The sequence below is a fragment of the Centruroides vittatus genome, unplaced genomic scaffold (genome assembly GCF_030686945.1).
Source record: "Centruroides vittatus isolate TY-2023 unplaced genomic scaffold, ASM3068694v2 contig_417, whole genome shotgun sequence".
Taxonomy (NCBI): domain Eukaryota; kingdom Metazoa; phylum Arthropoda; class Arachnida; order Scorpiones; family Buthidae; genus Centruroides; species Centruroides vittatus.
The window spans coordinates 1896995-1918063 of NW_027122227.1; the positions used below are offsets into that span (position 1 = coordinate 1896995).

The 21069-nt window shown below is 30.3% G+C and overlaps 1 protein-coding gene across 2 annotated transcripts; it reads right to left on the minus strand.

Annotated features, from left to right (window-relative positions):
- Positions 1 to 5: 5 nt before the first annotated feature.
- On the minus strand, positions 6 to 20115 carry LOC136976659 (uncharacterized). Of its 2 annotated transcripts, XM_067272007.1 has the most exons (7): positions 19960 to 20115; positions 18318 to 18388; positions 13211 to 13280; positions 10481 to 10759; positions 4180 to 4254; positions 4079 to 4093; positions 6 to 152 (listed from the first exon to the last, which is right to left on the minus strand). In XM_067272007.1, exons 1-7 carry the CDS (start codon positions 20107 to 20109, stop codon positions 57 to 59), a joined length of 756 nt encoding a protein of 251 aa, XP_067128108.1. In that variant the 5' UTR covers positions 20110 to 20115; the 3' UTR covers positions 6 to 56. The 2 variants fall into 2 exon arrangements, with proteins under 2 accessions (XP_067128108.1, XP_067128109.1); XM_067272008.1 differs by lacking the exon at positions 4079 to 4093.
- Between the last annotated feature and the right edge of the window lie 954 nt (positions 20116 to 21069).

The following is a 21069-nucleotide window of genomic DNA, read 5'->3' on the forward strand; positions in this document are numbered from 1 at the left end:
CTTAGTTTGTAAAATTTGAACTATAATTTATTCACATATATACAGAAAAATCATGGTCACAGTTTCTCATTTGATGGATTATCTTTCTCCGTGTAGATTTTCATTTCTTGTTCATATCTTTCTTTCTCCTTTTCATACATTTCATAATATACCTGTAAATAAGTACATGATTAAACTTTTTGTCAATAATTATAATAATTCCAAATTATATTATTTATGAACTTTCTACTTCCATAGAATGTGTGAATCATAGCTTACAACTTTAAAAAGCAAAATTTTAAATTAGAATGAAAAACATAATGTTTCTTGTCCCAAATGTAAAAAAGGATTTATAATCATATCATCATCCCTATAAGAAGCAATAGAATTTTCCATAAACTAACAAAATTTCTCATAATACAAATTTTAAACTAAGTGTTTTATTTTCAAAACTATTGAAGTATATGTGAGAATTTTTATTTAAATTATTTGTGAAACATAAGATAAACTTTTCCAGATTTAATTATTTTCATAATCTGCTGAAATATCAAGAAAATTTCATATTTGGTAATCCAAATAAGTGCAACAAATCTTGTCATTTGTTCGGTCACTTCAGTTTTCATAAACCTCCCTATACCGAACCGAATTTAAAGACTTACTCAGATCAAAAAGGAATGAGAGTGACAGACAGATTTTTCAGTATTTGCGGATTCCAACTTTCCAGGTCTGCACGGACCCTGCATTTAATATGTTTATGTAAAGTATATTATATAAAATAACAACCTTGTATTTTTACCATTTCAAAATCAATAAGCAACTATCTAACTTTGTATGCTTTACTTAAGTTACTTTCTATACAATAAAACATATTTTCTCATAACTTATGCTTATTTCACTCATAGGAAATATAGATTGTGCCTGATTTTATTTAACATATTTTTCATAGATATATATACTTTTTAACAGTGATCAATCAATGTATAAATGCAATGCATAACAAACACATTACCAAAAAGTATATTAAGATTTAGAGGCAGCATTATAATTTTATCCCTCCAATAAGATGAATAATTGCTAATTTTCAATTTATTCATACATGTTTTGGAAAACACTAAATACATCATCACCAAGGTAAAAATTAAATATTACATGATTGATCAAATGTTTACTATAATATTGCATTTTTCCCCCTCCATATTTTCTTTTTTCCTGAAAATATGCACAACCATTTCAATTAAGAGAAGCAATGTAATTGGTAAGATAAAATTCATATCATCCATCATATTGTTATAAATTATTACATTTAACCTACCATATAATAAAAAAGAGTAAATCTTAAAGTTTTTCGAGGTATAAATTAAATGAAAAATATTTAGTGAACTTGTGCTATTTGCAAGAATTATTCTGACATATTCTATATATACTATTTATTGAAGATGGCTGATTTAGAAATTCAAAAACATTACATAAAGAAATAGAATATAAGTTTCCTATTAAGTTGTTTTAAATTTGAAAATATAGCAAGTATATATTTACTGGTAAGAGAATAAATTTAAATGACAAAAAAATAATATTTATATTTGAAAAATTAACATTTTAATGAATTGAAGAACAATAGTTTTCAAATGTAGGTTATACAGGATGCAAATTCAGCTATTTTAATTTGGAACAATTATAAGAGTTTGTCTAGCAAATAATTTATAGTATTGTGTTGGCTGACTAAATACATCACTATATATGCTGTAAAACACTCCAATCAGAGTATTTTCAAAATAAAAATAAATCATATGTCTATTTTATACATTATTATTTAGTTTAGTTTATTGACAAAATACTCAGATTTGCATATTTTTGATATTCAGTATAAATAAAAGAAAAACAAATTCTTTTAATAATAATAAATAAGTCTCTTTGAGCAATAGAGACTTTTTAAGACAATGCAAAAGTTTTTGTTATTCATAATTTATCTATGAAGTTTCTAACTAATACTTTAATTTAAAACTTACTGTAAGATAGAATCTATAGAGTAAGTTGTGTATGTATGTATGTATGTATGTGTGTGTGTATATATATATATATATATATATATACATCTTATGTTAAAAAGTATACATATACACATTTGGAAAAATCCCTATCAATATATCCTGATGTTAGTTCAACTAATTTACATACAGGAAATCCTCATCCTCGTTAACTAAAAATTCAAGGGACAAAATAATCATGACATCAAATTATCGAGTTTTGAATGATTCAAGATTTACATATTTCTGTAAAATATGCTAAATGTCATGTAACTGATGTACAGTAAGATCTCGCTTAATGCTGATTCGATATAACGTGGTCTGATTGAAGCCTAGAAAAAGCTCAAAATTTATGCTAATTTAAATTATCGCAGCATTTCACTGATTCATATATAATATGATTATTTACAAACATGAACCAATCAGAAAAAGGTGTACTTTCTTTAAATCTATGTTTGTTTGGTGCAATTTTAGAAAAAATATAACATCCTGGATGCCATAGGCAATATCGGCTTCTCTTGGCAAGAATTAACTGATAAATGCACGAATGAAGTGTGGAAGAAGTTATGGCTGAAGGTATCCAAGAATTCTCAATGAGAAGAGCCTATCACTGTATTGTTAGGTTGACCAAAGTCAACTTAATCGATACAGCAAGACTAGGAAATGTAGACGAGCAGGTTTCTGGTGAGAGTCTTACCAACAACAACCTTCAAGAACTGGCAGAACAAGGAATTCGTGTAGAACTGGAAAATAGAGATTCTGAAAACAAAGAACTCAAAGAATTTCTCTACAGATTTCCTTAGCAAAAGTTTGGTAATGATAATCAAAATCGTTGATCAGATTTTGAAAGGAGTGCAAAAGCAAAACGAGGCGTTTTGGATGTGATCTTCTGCTACCAACATTTGCTTAAGGAAAGAAAAAAGCGACAAATGAAACTTCATGACTTTATTGCAAAAGAACAAAAATTTCAGAAGAGCCAGAACCTTCATCACAAAAAATAAACACATGCACACAGAAATGTAAACTTTATGTGTTATTTAACATATATTATTATGCAAATTAATATAAAGATAACTTAAAATAAAATTTGTTTATTTTTGGTTGCGTGTTTCCCTATCCCTATTTACTCTATGTTAAAATGACCTTGTTTAACGCTGTTTCGTTTAGCGTTTTGTCGTCTAGGAACGCATCCCCCATGTTAAACAGGGTCTTACTGTAATTTATTATTAATTTATTTATTATACATATTCTGTTTGTTTACATGTACATGCTGTTTTTGTAATTAATAATAATAATAATAACAATATAAATAAACTGCAGTTAAACAGTATTTGTAAAACTTATTCTGGGAGCTCACAGGCTACTAGATAGGTTTTATAAAAAGTAAAGCATAATTCCTTGAAACATAGCCCAAATTATTTTTAAAGAGGCCCAAAAAGTAGTGAGTCACCTAAATGTAGTAGCCTAGAGCCCTACAAATATCTCAATCTGTTACTCGTAGTCCAATCTTGCAATCCTGAAAACCAGCCATAATTTATGAGATAAGAGAAAAAAAGGGTAGTTCATGGGTAAGATGAGTCCTGAAAATGTGTTACTGTAAAAGCAAAGCCATTAGAGTTAGAGCAGGTTAAAGTTGTTCTTGGTCTATTGTTCTCTTGTAGTATGGAAACACTTCAATGTAAAAAAAAAAACACAAGTTAATGTATGCATATCACAGTTCAGACAAAATTTTCACTTCGAATTTCAAAGCATCCGTATTTGAAACTAATCAAATTCCTTAACATGTAAATCTCTATATCCCCAGCCGGGACAAAAGCACAGTTATGAACCAACAGGATTTTGAACTATCCAAGTTCAAATTAACAAAGATTTCCTGCATTTATGAAAGTGTAAATAAAATGTAAGTTTACCTAAACAATAGTTCTTTTATTTTGATTTCATTTTATGTAATAAAAGCATAAATTATACACATTTGTATTTATTTGTGTATGTATGTGCATGACGTAAAAATACATATAAATATATTATTTGTATAAATTTGTCTGTTTTAATAAATATTTAAATATTTGACTTACTGTTGCCCTTGATGGCTGCATTTAAAGGAACAATAGCAGATAAATAATGATAAAAAATTATTAAAAATATTAAAATTTAAAATACTTTTAATTAACTTTACTTTTTTATCTTCAGCCAATAGATTATTCCAATTCTTTGCTAATGTTTTTGTTAATTCTTGATGTGTTATTTCTTCCTGGAAAAATAATACTTACATAATTATAACAAAGATTTAAAATATTAAAATTAAGAAATTTTTTTTAAAGTAAATATTAAAATAAAGTTAGTAATATCACAGTATTATTCCAAGCAATAAAGTTATCAATGTTTATTCACCAATATTAAATTATTATAATAATGTAGGAAGATATTTATTTAAAAATTATTACTATTAAATAAAAATTTTAAGGCTGAAATTACATTATATTAAAAATATAAATTTTCACGTACAATAAAATTATAGTAAATTTTTCCTTTACTTTTTATTTTCAAACTGAGATTAAATTCATAAATATTTTTCATTTTAAAGTTAAAAAAAAATCTGTAATATTGTATAAGGTTTCTTTAAGAGATTATGACATTATGTTGTGATTTTTTAATATATTTTAGCAGATGTTATCGGTTTCATAATAGCATTTTGTCAGAATATGCAAAATATCAAACTTGACAAATTTTTTTCAATAATTAACTTGAAGTTTATTGGCAATTATTTAAATCAATTGTCTAGAAATTAAAAAAAATTATTCCAGCAACTTCTCACAACACATTTTAAAAAAGACTAAAGACATTTTAAATGTAATCACAAGTCTACATTAAAGATCCATGAATACAGATTGCTGAAAATAAAGTATTAATTTCTGAATATCACAACTATAAAAATGCCGAATCATGAATGAAACTTAATAATCATATCTAAATCTACATCATTTCGAAACATACAAAACAAAAATAATTAAATATTTTCAACATATTTTATAAATATATTTGCAAAATTATTAAAAATATTTAAACATGAATATAGCAAAACATTAATCACAGTTCTAACTGCTGATTTTATTCAAAAACATATCCAGAAACGATATTATTCTAAAAAGAATAAAAATGAACTTCTAACAATAAAATAAAAACTAAACTCATCTGTAAATAAACTAAATTCCATATATTCTGGTTACATCAAACTGCAAAACTCAATCCTGGGGATAACTGACAATATTAGAATTACAAATATAAAATAGTAGCATTAATTCCTCTGTATTTATCTAAAAAGTTACAATCTTTAAAATCAAATATATATATATATATATATATGTATAGACTACAGATAAACTATATTTCATTTTAAATTATGTTTATTGCATAACAGTTTCAAGTTCTATAAAGTATTCTAACTTGTAATGATGTTTACATCATATCAAGTTATTTGTTTTGAGTTAAAACATAACTGCCAATAGTACAGCAGTTAAAATATATAGCACTAAATCAAGCAAATTACATTGTAACTGAATTATACATAGCGTAGGGTGCAAAACCCATTCTAAAAGATGAAATCAATTAATTAAACCCATAATTTTATTTCATAAATGAATAATCATTCATAAATTTTGACTGTTTTTTACAACAGACTTAATAAAACATTTTACAGTTTCAAAATCTTTGTCCAGACAGCCAAAAAATATGTCCATGATTTAAATATAAATAATATCTTTGGGGATACTATAGATTGCACCCTATGGAATTTTGGGACTGAGTATATATCTGAACTCAGGGAACCGAGACGTGTTCAATGATACCCTACTTTTGGACTGGAGACGAAAAATAAAAAAGTTATCATACTTTTTTCGGCAATTGCGCGATGATTGGGAGTCGCATCGCTCTCTCCGCTAAGCATATCGCGTGTTTAATAGGCAGTCTGGCAAGTCGGCCATACATACCTTCAACACAGGCAGATGTTGATCCACGAGCACACTGATCATCTGCAGTTGGAGTTAAGTCCTTTTCGCACACCCTCGCACTCCTCGACCTCGGGGCCTATGGCCTCTCAGCCGCCAACATGCTCGCTATCGCTCACAGTCAGCTAGAACTACACGCTGCTTTTGCAGTTTGTCCAACAAACCTAACCTACCCCTCCAGGAGATGATCATAGTCCAACGTCACAGTTTGCAGACTTTATCGCAAGATGGCGGTACTGGCAACTATCGCCATCTAGTGCCATCTGCATAATAGCATTAAAAAAGTATGATAACTTAAAAAGTATGATGACTTTCTTATTTTTTGTCTCCGGTCCAAAAGTAGGGTACCATCGAACTCATCTCGGTCCCAAATATATACTCAAAGTTCCGAAATTCCATACGGTGCAATTTATAGTACACCCATATCTTTTAAATTCAGCAAAATCAATATTCTCAAGAAGTATTAAGAACAATTTTCAAAACCTAAACTGAATTCAATAGAAACATAAGTATCTAATAAGAAGAAAATATTTCTATATGTTCCAAACTCCAACTTCTAAACCAAAATTAATGATGTAATATATTTCAACCAATTAACTCAAACCTCCAGAAAGCAATAGCAGTATAATACTGCATATCTTCTTATATTTCCAGTTGAAGCTGTGATGTTGCTGTTTAAGTCAAATCAGAGAACAAGATGGCAATTCTGTCAGCCCTGCTCAACCAATTCATTAACCTAGGAAATGGACTTTATTGAGGAAATCTTGGATATCTGTACAGTAGTGAGATGATGTGGCATCTTGATAAAGGTGAATGCATCTTTCTTTGTAGTTGTCTTTTAAACAATGGAATGAGAAAATTTTCCAGTATATTCAGATAGACAATACTGTTGATGATTTCCTCATAGAAAAAGAAGGAACTTTACATTTTATCTTCGCTAAGAACACATAACACATTCACTTTAGATTGTCACAAACATGTTTCACAATTGCTAGTGAATTTTCAAAGCCTCAAATCCTGCAGCTATAAGTGTTCATTTTAGCACTGAGGTAAAATGTGAACTCATAACTGAAGTTGTTATTTGTCTTCCTCAATCTGATGTAACATTTCTGCACTACTGAGATAAACTTAACAGACTTTGCTATAAACTGACATCTTAATCAATTCTGTAAATCTTCTGATAAAAATTCTGTATGTTTTCAAAATTGTAAAATACTTTAGAAGTATAGAAGGGCATATGAAGCATATAGCAGTCCTTACTGAATCATCCTGAATATTATTCTGTTTCATGTTATGTTATTATTTACAATTATATATTATAAACCAGAGATGGCCAACCCGCAGCACGCAAAAACTTATTGAAAAATTTAAAAAATTTGAAAAAATAATAATGTCATCTTCAGGAACTTTGTCAAAATCTGTAAAAAACCCTACTCATACACTACTGAATATGACAGCACCGGAAAGCGGCACTGCTTGACACCAGTACAACATGCGAAGAATAATGTGCACGCCAGTTCTAAACCAGTTAGGGAGTTGTGTAGGAGCAACATAAATTAAGTAATGAAATTAATTAAAGAAATGAAATAACTTAGCTTTAAAGAGCTGAGAAGCAAAATAATAATAATAAAAATAAAAAAAAGGTCGACAGGTTGTGACATACGTCGGCATAAGATGGCGTGGCGAATTAAGTTTCAATGAGAGTGTGAAGTCTTTTGCTGTTAAAATAAAGTAAATTTATAAAAATATTTGCTTGTACTTTGTTTCATCATAATTTCACAATTTCTACAAAATCCCGACAAAATTAATAGTTAACCTGGACAATGAATTAAAAACAGAATTAAAAACAGAATGGTTTTTAATTCATTGTCCGGGAAACAGAACAGAAACACTAGTTGATTTTAAACTGCTGAGCAAGACGTTGAGCTTTTTTTAAACTGTTTTTAGATTTTGGCGTCAAGCATCGTTGTTTTAAAAATTTCATTTTCACTATGTCCATGAGTAAACCTTCAACATTGAAAAGAAAATATGAAGAGGATATTGCAATTAGTGATTTTAAAACTGTCTGGGAAGAACAATTTTTATTTATGCATGAAAATACATCCAAGCCTGTTTGTTTGATGTGTAGAATTTGTGTAGCAGTACCAAAAAAATTTAACCTGGACCAACATTTCAAACAACTGCATAGTGATTTCCACAGCAAATATCCTGTCAGATCACTCTTGCAAACAGAATTTATCAATAAAAGAATGAAATCTTTAGCCGGCCAACAATCCTTGTTCTAGAAGAAAAATGACAAAATGGAAATTATGGTGAAGGCTTCTTATGAACTTTCTCTGTTGTTAGCCCACAAGAAAAAACCTATTTTGACAGAGATGAGATAATAAAAAATAGCCTTTTAATATTTGACCAAAATGTCAGTGATATAAATGTCAAAAATATGGTTGATAAAATAGCTTTGTCTAGAAATACCATCACGCGTCGCATAGATGACATGGACCAGGATGTTGGCACACAAATTGTCTCTGGACTACAATATTGCGAATAGTTTTCATTAACGTTGGACGAAAACTGTGACATCACAGATAATGCACAGTTAAGCATATTTGTGCATTACACAAATGATAATTTTGATATTGTGAAAGAACTTCTTGATTTGCACCAACTAGTTTTAACTACAGGTGAGGACATTTTTAAAGAACTTACAAATGTAATTGAAGTTAACAAAGTAGAGTGGACAAAATTAGATAGTGTTTGCACATATGAAGTGCCTTGCATGGTTGGCAGGATAAAAGGTTTTGTTACATTGCTTGAAAATTATTTGGGAAGAAAAGTTTTTAAGTATCATTGTATTATCCATCAAGAAGCTCTTTGTGCCAACAACTTAAACCTGTCTTCTGTTGTTGACCCTGTAGTGTGCTGTATCAACAAAATATGATCTTGAGCTCTGAATCAACTATGATTTCGTGAGCTTTTCCTGGAAGAAACAGAAGAGGATGGCAATTACTCCTTCATTGTAGTGTGCGCTGGCTTTCCAAAGGAAGTGCACTCGGAATGGAGGTGCACTTTTGGAATTTGAGGGAGTGTGTTTTAAAATATCTAAAAGAAAACAATAAACTGCCCAGTGAGTGCTTGTTACTCAAGAATGAAGATTGGCTATGGGATTTAGCTTTTCTCACCGATATTATGGGACATTTAAATAATTTAAATTTAAGAATACAAGGAAAAGATTGTATTTTTCCTACACTAGTTGGTCACATATCTTCTTTTGTGAACAAATTTTTGCTTTTTTGTCTCAATTTTGGAGAAAAAAGATTAACACGTTTCACATTAATGCAGGAACTAGCTACCAAAGTCAATAATGCTTTGAACTATGATAGATTTAAAAATTTAATATCCATTTTGTAGGATTCATTCAGTGCTAGGTTTGATGATTTTCAAGATGATTAAAAAAATGCTGATCTTTCCACAAATCCTCTTTCAATTTCTCTGCAAGATGTTAATTGTTACCCAACTGAAATCCAAATCGAAATTATTGACCTACAGCACAATACTATACTGAAAAGCAAATATAAGGAACTTATTTCAATTGCAAGTGATCCAAATTATATTGAATTTTGGAAATTTGTACCAACAAGCAATTTTCCAAATTTACACAATTTCACTGTCAGATATTGTTGTAGGTTTGGATCAATATGTGTTTGTTAACAAATGTTTTCTATTATGAACATAATAAAATCAAAATATTGTTCAAGATTTAACTGATATGCACCTAAAACACCTAATTTTGTTAGCATCTCTTCAAGAACTAATCCTAATATAGATGGCTTGGTAAAAAAACTACAAATTCAAAAGCCACATTAATTAAGTACTGACTGTTTAATAATTATTTAGAATTAAATGTTTCAAGTTATTCATTTTTATTTTATACATGACCTAACTGACTTTAAAAATGTTTATTAACAATAAAACCTAAGTTTGTACTTTTGTTTTATTTATTATATTAGTTTTTAAATCTCCACTACTCAGACTTACATGAAAAAAATGTGCTATTTGCATAAAAATTGCATAATCAGCCTATAAATAACATTTTTTCACCTTTTTATATTTTTTGTATGTTGGAAAAGTTGGAAGTGGCACGCATAATTTTTTTTTCAGATAGTGGCACTCTTCCCAAAAAGGTTGGCCACCCCTGTTATAAACATACATACATGCAACATCAAAAACATGAAATTCTTATTTTAATTAGACTAAATCTAATATTCACTGAAACATTCATATAATATTAATTTCCTAATTACTTTCACTCAACATAGATTTCAGCAGATCTCCATATCCAATACTAAAATATAATTCATAACAACAGATCAAAATAATTTGATATATGATATTCTTTATTAAACTCTAATGGGTAATCAATTCAAATGATTCTTATTATTATTGTAATTAATTTATTAGAATATTGAAAAATACCTTTTGTTCTTGCTGATATTTTTCCATGACTGATGAACGTTGTTCTTGACAAAACAAAAAGAATGGATTCGCAGGTCTTTTTGGAGCATTGGGATCTTTTTCTTTTTCTTGTCTTGGTTTCTTTTTGCTAACCGTATGACAACTATTAGGTGTTACGTGTTTATTTGTAAACTGAGTAGTTACAGTTGCTGGATGAGTAATAAAATTATTTGCTGAAGGAATAATAGTTTCATTTGAAGATATAGTAGAAGAAACAGGACATGTAGCAGAACCTTCTTCCTACAAATTAAATTTTTAAAAATTGTTATTTAAAATAGTAAAAATGTATAATTTTAAAAACTAAATACAATAGTTAAATTTTTAATAAATAAAACAATATTATAGGACTAAATTTCCTCCCAATTTTTTAATCCTATTTCTATCACGATCACATAGGCAATATATTATTAAAATTTCTGTTCATAGAAATCCATTTTAATTTATTTGAAGTGTTTAGAACTACATATTTTTTCCATATATTTGAAACAACCTGTTTTCTGAATTTTAGTTTTCTACTTTTGCATTCTACTGAAGACTTATTATTTCAGTCAACTCTGAATAAGAAAATTTAATTATAATTACCAATATGGCAGCTTACTATAAAATTTTATTTACTGATTTAACAAGTCTTTAATATAATTAATTTAATTACTTTAAATTAGTTTAATTTATAGTAATTAATCAATGCTGAAACTTAGATTAATATGTGGATTTTGAAATTTTCTGAATTTGATTTTTTCATTTAAGATGCATTCTAATCCTTAATATATAACATAACAGTAAATAAATGATTAATTCAATTCTTTTAAATTTTGTAAGTAACTTACTACTACAAAATACACAAATTATTATTCTTTCTTCCACGGAAAACCTTGACAATCCCGTGTTGGGTGTTTATACAACTGCTAACGTTTTCAACCCCTTCGGGGTCTTCATCAGGCACAGCACAAAGGTAGTTTCAAATACCCGTGAATGGAACCAAGAAACCAAAGCGAATTCTATTCCAATTTTTGAAGTCAAAGAAATTGGAAGATAAAAAATGGAACATTATGCACGAGCTATTGTCTACGCCTGCATACTATTTACGTTCGCCGATCCTTAAATGTAAAACGACTTAATGCAATATTAAGTTATTTGTGGGTGTGGACTTCCCTCATAGCAAAATTTCCAGGCTCCCGAGATGTTGATTGCATCCTTGTAGTTGATGCATGTGTTGTGCAAACCCGCTTTATATATCTCTAGGGTCTCCAGCGTTCTGAGTTGGTCCGTGTGGTGTGACATTCTGATTATACGGGCATTTTGGACGTCGGCAGTGATTCCCTGCTGTGTGGCATACGTTGCCAGTGTGGTAGATAGTTTATTGTTGGCAATGTCGTACCTGTGCTCTCGGAGGCGCTGATGGAGGGAGCGTTTGGTCGAACCCACATAGACCAAACTTCTATTAAATCTGTCATCCCACAGGGGAACCTCATATATGCCCGGTGCGTATTTCATGTCCAAATTGTCCTTCCCATTTCGAAGTAAGCTGTATACAGACCGCGGTCTCCTGTAAGTTATTTTATTTCGGGTGCTGGATGTGATTTCTCTGTATATAGCATCTAAATGGTGGTTGTACTCAACTATTTTTCTTGCACTAATATCGGCAGATCTTACCCCAGCTTGTAGGTTGTTACGAGTATTTCCCCGTGCGTATTTGCGTGCCATGTTGTACACTATGTTCCTATCATAACCGTGTTGAGATGCCACTTCCTGGATACGGCTAAGCTCGGCCACTGTGTCTTCATATTTCGAATTGTGCGTGAACACGCGCTTAATTAGTGCCCTAAAAGCCACTATCTTATACGAATATGGATCCTCAGAGGAAGCTGGGATGAACAGAGGTACATGGCATTGTTTGTAAAATACCTTATGCATGGTCTTATTATCCCTTATTTGAATGTCCAAGTCGAGAAAATGTGCGGAGATGTTGCTTTTTTGTTCCAATTTAACGCTTAGCCCATACCCGTTGGTGTTCATTGCATTGATAAACCTATTGATGTCTGGTTCTGCCTTCCATATGATAAGGATGTCATCTACATACCTCCTGTAGAGGAGGATGTTGGTAAGGAATAACGGGATGATTTGTTGTTCAAGTCTCCTGATCACTAGCTCGCATAGGTCACCTGATAGTGGGCTACCCATGAGGACACCTCGTTTTTGTACGTATGTTTTGTTATTAAACCGGAAAAAGGATGAGTAACAGAGGATGTGCGCCAATTCTAGGATCTGTTTGCAGTGTGTATAGACGTGAGGTTGGGCTAGTAATATATCCCTGATCTCGCAAAAGCACGGCTGTATTTTAATGGACGGGAACAGTGACACAAAATCAAGAACGGTGATACACGGTGATTCTGTAGTGGTGAGAAACTGCTAACGTTTTCAACCCGAAGGGGTTGAAAACGTTAGCAGTTGTATAAACACCCAACACTGGATTGTCAAGGTTTTCCATGGAAGAAAGAATTATAATTCATCCAGTCTACAGTAAGAAGTATAGTTGACAAATTATTAATAAATTTTAAAATTTTATAAATGTATTTTACAGTTAAAAATCTTATTATATTTTAAAAATATGAAAATTATGATATTTTTAAACAAATATTTCATAACCCAGTAGGACATTAAAATAAATTTTAAAGTTTTATATAAACTTACCTCTGTAAAAAGAGCTAAGGGAATATTCTTATAATCATCACCATATTTGTCTAACTTTTTCATCAGAAACCTATAGAATATAAATGTAGAAACATTTTAAAAAAGTAAATTTTAACATCTTTTTCATGCCGAATTTTTAAAAAAATTATTAAATATCAGAAATTTACAAAATTTGTATATAAATTAAGGCTAAAAACTAAAATATAGTAACTGCTTGTTATATCACACAACAGAAGACAAACCTAATGAATGATATAACAGATGGTATAATATAACTGATGTGTTTATTCTGTTATGTACATTTTCAATCTCCATGCCTTTTTACTAAAGATACTTGTTTCAGTAAAAGTATCTTTAATTAAAAAAGACTGATATTTTAGTTAAATAACAATTATTGCAAAAAGCCAGTAATAGACAAGTGTTGCTCACCCATAAACCTGCAGGAACACACACTCAATAGATTAGTCAGCATACAAATACAACATAAACGGGCACTAAACCTAATCCAGAAACTACAGAATTTAGATCTGTAAGATAAAGAGTTTATTACAATTATGGATTTCAAAGCACTGTACCACTCTATTAACCTGTCCCATGTTGTTCCCGAATATTTTCACGTTGACCTCATTTGACCCAAACATATTCATTTCTGCATCAGAACATTTTTGATACTAGATGTTGCAGGTACCCATGCACGGAGGCTACGCATTGTATAAGCATTAAATTTTAAATCTTGCTGCCGAATTAATGCTTATACAGCATGTAGCTTCCGCACATGGGTACCCCAAGGTTACCCATAAATTGATTGAACATTATCACTGCACGTGCTCAGAGTGCACTGCCACGGTTGACACGCAGAGGGACAACTAACCCGATAACAAAGAACGGGACCCTATCACATTTAAATCATACATAAAATCATTGTGTACCGAGATCGCCAAGAAACGTCGTGTTCAGATCACGTTCACCGACCATCTTTGACATCCTCCGCAATGGGAAGGACCCCCTCCAACCAGAAAGACTCCCTGGCATATACAGTATCCTCATTAAGGACAACAGGTTTGATAGGGATCTGGTTTACATTGGCTCAACTAAATGCTCCTTGAAAGTCAGATTACAGGAGCACCTCGCGGACATACAACATGCGAGAAATACCACTGCCCTCACCACATACGCTGTGGATCCAAACATCTTGGTGGCCTTTAACCAGGCAAAGCTTATCCTCACTTCGCCTCACACAGAACACCTAAGATGGTTGGAGGCCGTTCATTTATATAAATCTAGCCTTATTGCCACATGCATAAAGAGGAGTTGGTTTTGTCAGTAGCCTGGCAGGTTCTGATTGACACCGATGTTTAAATGTCAAGATCTGCTAGCCCCACAAATGCACATGCATGACATGACAAATATTTCTCAAACATCAGATTCGAACAATTCATTGAATATTCATATTCCAAATGTTTTATGTTTCATCAGAATCCCTTTTAACATCTGAAGAAGAACTCAGGAGAGTTCGAAAATGTTAGTGGTAAACTTTTGCTTTTGTTTTTTCATCACACACTGGTCATTGGTTCATAGGGTACATTGTTTATACTCTGTACCTCACATGATCCAATAAGCTATAGATTGGTAACTTTCAGGACTCCTATAAAACAAGCAAATATACATTGTCCTAACATACAGGACAGGATAAAAAAGCTAGAGTACATCAAAGAGTTTCACTCATTGATTTGAAGTCAAGCATAAAACAATAAGATGCTATGGATGCTAAGGAATGACAAAGAGGCTATTGACCTGATATGCATCACTGGGGTGTACTGAATACCATTAAAAGACAGCAAAAGGCATAACAACTTATGCTACATAGGAGACACTAGAAGATCATTAAAACAGAGGGTTAAAGAGCATAAAGATAACATCTGAAACAGCCATTACAGCCTTAATGGCCAACACAATAGCAGACCCAAATTCTGTAGCAATATGCTGGAATCAAATAGAAATAATTCAAAAGGTTCAGGAGAGGCAACATATTGAGTGTGTGTAAACACGACACATTCATAAGACTACAGAGAGGGGACAGACAGTGTATTACAGAAAAAACACTACAATTTCAGCAGCTAGAAAGTATTGCTTGATAAAAATTTAAGAGTTAGCTAATTAAGGGGACATTGTAGTGTTTAGATTACATAGTAATGATTAATTTGTTAGTATGAAGACTAAGTACTGGAGTAAAGTTTATATAGTATAAATTAGAATTTTTCTATTTTGTTTATATCGATGTAGTTTGACTTTTTGTTTTTTATCATGTATTGTGATATTCCATTCAACATGTAAAAGTCTGGAACTCATTTTAAAAATTTGTCTTCTTACACAAACAGAACATTGTACAACTGTTATAGAATAAGTGGCACAGTACTTTTTAAATTGTAAAATTCAGATATTACCTGTAGAAGATCAATTAAGAAGACTGAAAATGTTATAATAATAAGTGTTCATTGCATGATAAATGGTTGTGTATTGAGGTTAAACTTATAAATTTACAACTAAACTATCCTATTTAGAGTTTACAATACATAAAACAAAAATTTATAAAATTTGAAAAGTAATAAATCTGAATAATAAAACATGAATAAATATTCAATTACAGGACTCAATAAAGCAAAAGTAAATAATATACCTCTTAGAACATAAAGGAAAAAGAGTTGGAGAATTGCAACATTGAATTATTTGAAGTAACTTGAAAGAATCTCAGAACATTCCTGGATATAAAAAGATAAAAAACTTCCAATGTCTTAGCATAAAGGGTAATGGATAGAAACATTGAGCATGTTTCCTACTAAAGTTGCTTTAGTTAAGCTGCTGGAGAGAGAGCTTTAAGCAATTTCTGCTTTTGTAGGAAACACTTTTACACCTTAGTGTTTGGCTCTATATATGTTGTTTTAGGAATAAAAATGTTTAGTCAGAAACAATGCAGAATTGTCATTGAGACTATAAAAGTTATAATATGAGAGCAGCCAATCAAGAATATTCAATATTGTAAAAATACAATTATCTATATAATAAACAACAACAAAAGAACATGTGCCTTTTCTATAACTAATAAATCTGAAGGCATGTTTGTCAGGATAGATTATATATAAACTGCATTTCAAATTTTTCTGATAACCAATTCAAAATATATTTTTGTATGTTACAATCCTCATTTGAGATACATAATATGCTTATAATTTAATTGTAAACATAGTGTACATATATTCTTTTAAGATATTTTTACACACTTAAAGATTAAATTGGTAAAGGTCATGTTGATAAAATTTAGTTGATACTATATTAATTATTAAGTTTATTACTTCTATAAGAACTGCAATTTTACAAATACACACTCTAAAAACCATTTAATACAGTAATATTTCTTTATTCAAACATTCTCAATTGTCTTGAACACTTCTCCAGGGAAAACAACATTCTAAATAAATAAACACCTAACAGTTAGCCACTGCATCACTGCACTAGCAATGCAGCAGTTAATTTAAAGTGAAAATGGTTTAGCTGTCTTTTAACAAAGCAGCTTTAAGCAGTTTTACTAGGAAACATATCCATTATAATAAAATGACGTAGGAACTATCAGAAAAGGTTTATCCAACTATTTTAGAAGAAACAGCTAACAAAAACAATTTGGTTAGTTTATCCAATACAAATATAAACATGAGTAATTTATAATTATTATATCTGTTATTTAGCCCAATGTCATATGGCAGTTGTAGCTTTATAACAGAAACATACACTTAAAAAACAGAAAAGAAGTTTTATAATTAAAACTATAAAGAAACTTTAAACAAAAATTTAATTGTAATTCATATTAACACTCACAATTATGTATAAAGAATGTTTAAATAATGTATTAGCTGTAATTTGTCTTAAGATCTTTTTCTTTCCATTTTTTATTAATTATATTATTTTTACTTTAATTTGTATTGTATACAAAGAGATTTCCATTAGATTTTATGTATATTAGTTTGGAAAATTTATGTAACACATGCTAACCTATTCTCAGACATTGAACTTGTTCTGGTATTTAAAAATGTATAACCTAAAGAAAGGAAAAAGTTGCCAAAAATATTTTCTTCTATATAATTAAAAAGTATCTATATAATTATTCTATATAAGTAGTCTATATAATTAAAATAATCAGTTTATTGTTTAACATAGTCGTAAGAAGAAAACAACGAAGAAATGAATTTAGCATTGTTTACAAATTATTAAGAATTAAATTATCATTAAATCTTATTATTTCAATTGTATGAAATATCATTGCTTATAAGGGGAACCTAGCAATTATTCATCGCCAATTTAAATGAAATCTTGTGAATGTGTAGTATTTACTTGTACTTAAACTCTACCCACTATTCAGGCATTCTTGAGAACATTAGAATAAAAGTCTTCTACAACCATCAATACCAACATGAAAGACCAATTCACAAAGTAGCAGTGTAGCATAATTAGTTAAACAAAACAAAACTAAGTCTGTGAGTTTCTTTTTATTAAAGATTGTTTAAAAAGTATAAAATATTTTTTGAAGCCAAAAGAGTAAAACAGGAACCAAATTTGGCACAAATTAGCCAAACCTGGTATCACTGTATGCACTCCCTAATATGCAAACTAGCAACTGTTTGCATTGGACCACATCCATTTAAAAGGATAGGCATCCTTAAACTTTAACTGAGTACAGTAGAAAGATCTGCTAAATCTAGATGTTTGAATTGCTCTACAATTGGAAGTCAAACCAATTTTTGCTTTCTAGGTGAAGAAAATCTATTCTACTGGAAATGGAACATTCTATAGTACCACTATTTATTGTTCATGTAGAAAACTGTAAAAAACAACCATTATTGGAAATAAGGTTATTTCTTGGAGTTGTGAAGGTAGAATTTGGTTTAAGGAATTCTGGTTAAAATTTTTGTTCACTTTATCATGAGAAAATTAACATTGTACTAATGGCGATTTTCTAGGGCAACAACAAAATTTGCTTTAACATGAGAATTCATTTTATTTATGTTTATTTTAAGGCAAGTGGACTGTATAAAATAAATAATAAATTTTATATTACCTTCTTTCTTTTCTTAATCTTCTTAGAAGTTTTTTCACATAACAAATTCTATTCAACAATCTTTCATTGTTCTGAAATAAATTTTTTATATAAAATTAAATACATAAAAAAACTTTTAGAAAATTAAAATAAGAATATTTAAAATAAGCTTACAATCTTTAATTAGTTATAAACATAACTGCTTTTGAGTTTGTAAATTTTAATACAATAAATTTTCAATATTAAAACTGTGTCACATAATCTAAACTCTTAGCCTTAAAACATTTATTAATACCAATCTAAATTAATCTGAAAACTGGAAAAGTATTGATATTATGTAATAAAATATAATCTAAAAAATTTAAAAGTTATAACCATTTTCTGAAATATATTATGAAAAAGATTCATCAATAATTATCAATCTATTTGAAAATTAACTTATTAAATGTTTTCAGGATTAATTTCTTATCAGTTTGCTTTACTATTATGGCACAACTAGAAATTCCCCTGCCAAGCACGACAGACTACTTTCTATGAGAAAGTAGAGATTGAAGATTTGAAAAAGAGTACAGATTTCAAGAAATTCAAGAAGAGTAGCTAATGTTTTTACAAATTAAGTATCCTATACTGCCCGTAGAGGAACAGTTAATGCACGATGACATTTTAAACAACAGGCTTGTTAGATTACTTCCAATTGGATAATAGAACATCCATAGTCACTATAAAAAGATTTTTTTTGATTGTTGTAGAAGCAACATGATGTGGCTATCTTTTTTTAAAATTTAAATTTAATGAAGTAAGTGTAAAATATGCCATTTGACAAAATATTTAAAAATGCAACTTAAGGGAAATTCCATCAAGCACAAACTCCACATAGTCACTGATGTCACTGCAAATTAAGTGTGATCACTTATATTCTATAGCTAATATTTCCACGAAATAAGCAGCCTATACTTTCTGTCGGAACATGAAACAAATGTAACCAAAATTTCATCTGGATTGGACAAAAGCTGCAGGAGTTATAAGGAATTCATTCATATGCACAGACAATGGCTTTTATATTAGTAATTGCCTCTTACACCAAATTACATCAAACAATGCAGTTTTCTATGTTAGGAATCATACAAGACTTAAATAAGAAGTGTACGTTTCAATATTATCTCACGGCCGGCCAGACAACCAAGGCAATCAAAGGATCAGCCCTCCACTCCGGGAACCCAAAATCGAATCTGAGCATTTGTCCCTCACCATCCGGACAACCAATTTTTGAGCATGACAGGCCCAAAAGGAAACACTCTTAGGGCAGAAAGAATAAAAAGCTTATCTTATTGAATACTAATCTTTTAGTATGATTGAAGCATTCAACATCCTTATTTAAGTTTTGTAGAATTCTGAACTGGAGAAATTACATCTGAAAATATTAAATTTGGGAATAGAAATTTTGGCTTCTTCAAACATATCGATAGCTTTTAATATCATCATATACAAGCCCAGGATTATTTTCATATTTGAAAATCAAGACAATACGAACAACGTTAAAGTCCTTTAACACGTGGATACAATCTGACGTCACAGTTAATTAAAAATATTTTCTGTTTTACATGAATCAAAACATCTCTTAAAACCGGATTCATTTTTCTGCTTAAAAGTCGATCTAACAAACCTGTTGAACGTTCTGACATCGCCGTAACAAGGCATAATACTTCTTTTCGTACGGACTAACGATAACAGTTTCGTTTTCTGTTTTATTTCCTTCGTAAGAGGATTTATTTTCTATATCTCGTTTTTCCTTTTCCTCGCAGACGACTTCCATCTTGGCTTTTAATACAAAACATCGACACTAGGGGCGGGTCGATCGGTTAAAAATTACATGACTCGTGAATTTTTTTTTCCTCTTTATTTTTATATTGAAGTTATCTTCGTTTCTTTCTTCCAAATGTATTTATGAAATTTTTAAATTAATTTTACTTTTAAATACTTTTATATGTAAATTTTTGTAAGTTTATACATAAAATGCTTTCATTGACAAAACCTAACCAATAGGGAGATGAAATTAAATAAAACTTTATTATAGCAAACATAATGATGTTGGTAATAAGTGATTTTAATATCATAGAAAGGGCCAATATTCTGTGAAACAATAGTATAATTTAAAAGAACCTTTAGTACCATTTAGGACCTCCTCTTGCCTAGATAGATGCGTCAATACGGTCGGATTTTCTTTTTTACTCTTCGCCCTGCAAGCACTATGAGAACCTTTAATCAAACCCATTGTGAATTCGGTAGGCCCGCAATAGGATAGGCAACTGGTGAGAAACGAGATTCGAGATATCCAGAAAAACCATTTCTCCGAAAACTTCCTGGGTGTTTCGAACGGTTCCCCAGAGCAGTAGGCTGACAGCTTATTTGTTTAGCCATCAGGCAGTCGGCCAACGTATGCTATCCCGAGACAGATTTTCCCAGAGATTCTGCAACTAAAAGCGATTGTTTGCAGCCATGTCACTAAAAGGTAACACATGAAAGCGCAAAATTTCTTGGATGTACTTGCCGCTGTGTCGTTAATGTTTCCCCACCACGGCTGAGTGATCAAATGTTATAAGAAATGGCTTCCTTGACTAGTGTGATAGCACTGGGAGCAATGTACTACTCAACATCAAAGGCAAGATTGAAGCGCTTACCAGTGGTCTTCGATATTCTAGCACGTTGATCATCCGTTCCAAACAACCAAAATTCGGCGCTAAAAAATATTGCCTCTCTCTCATCTAACTACTGC

Coding starts and splice junctions, on each gene's coding strand:
- LOC136976659 (XM_067272007.1), bottom strand. CDS start 20,109: ATGGAAGTCGTCTGCGAGGAAAAGGAAAAACGAGATATAGAAAATAAA. Junction 18,389..19,959: donor GATGTCAGAACGTTCAACAG/GTTTGTTAGATC, acceptor AATTTATTTCAG/AACAATGAAAGATTGTTGAA. Junction 13,281..18,317: donor AGATTAAGAAAAGAAAGAAG/GTAATATAAAAT, acceptor TATATTCTATAG/GTTTCTGATGAAAAAGTTAG.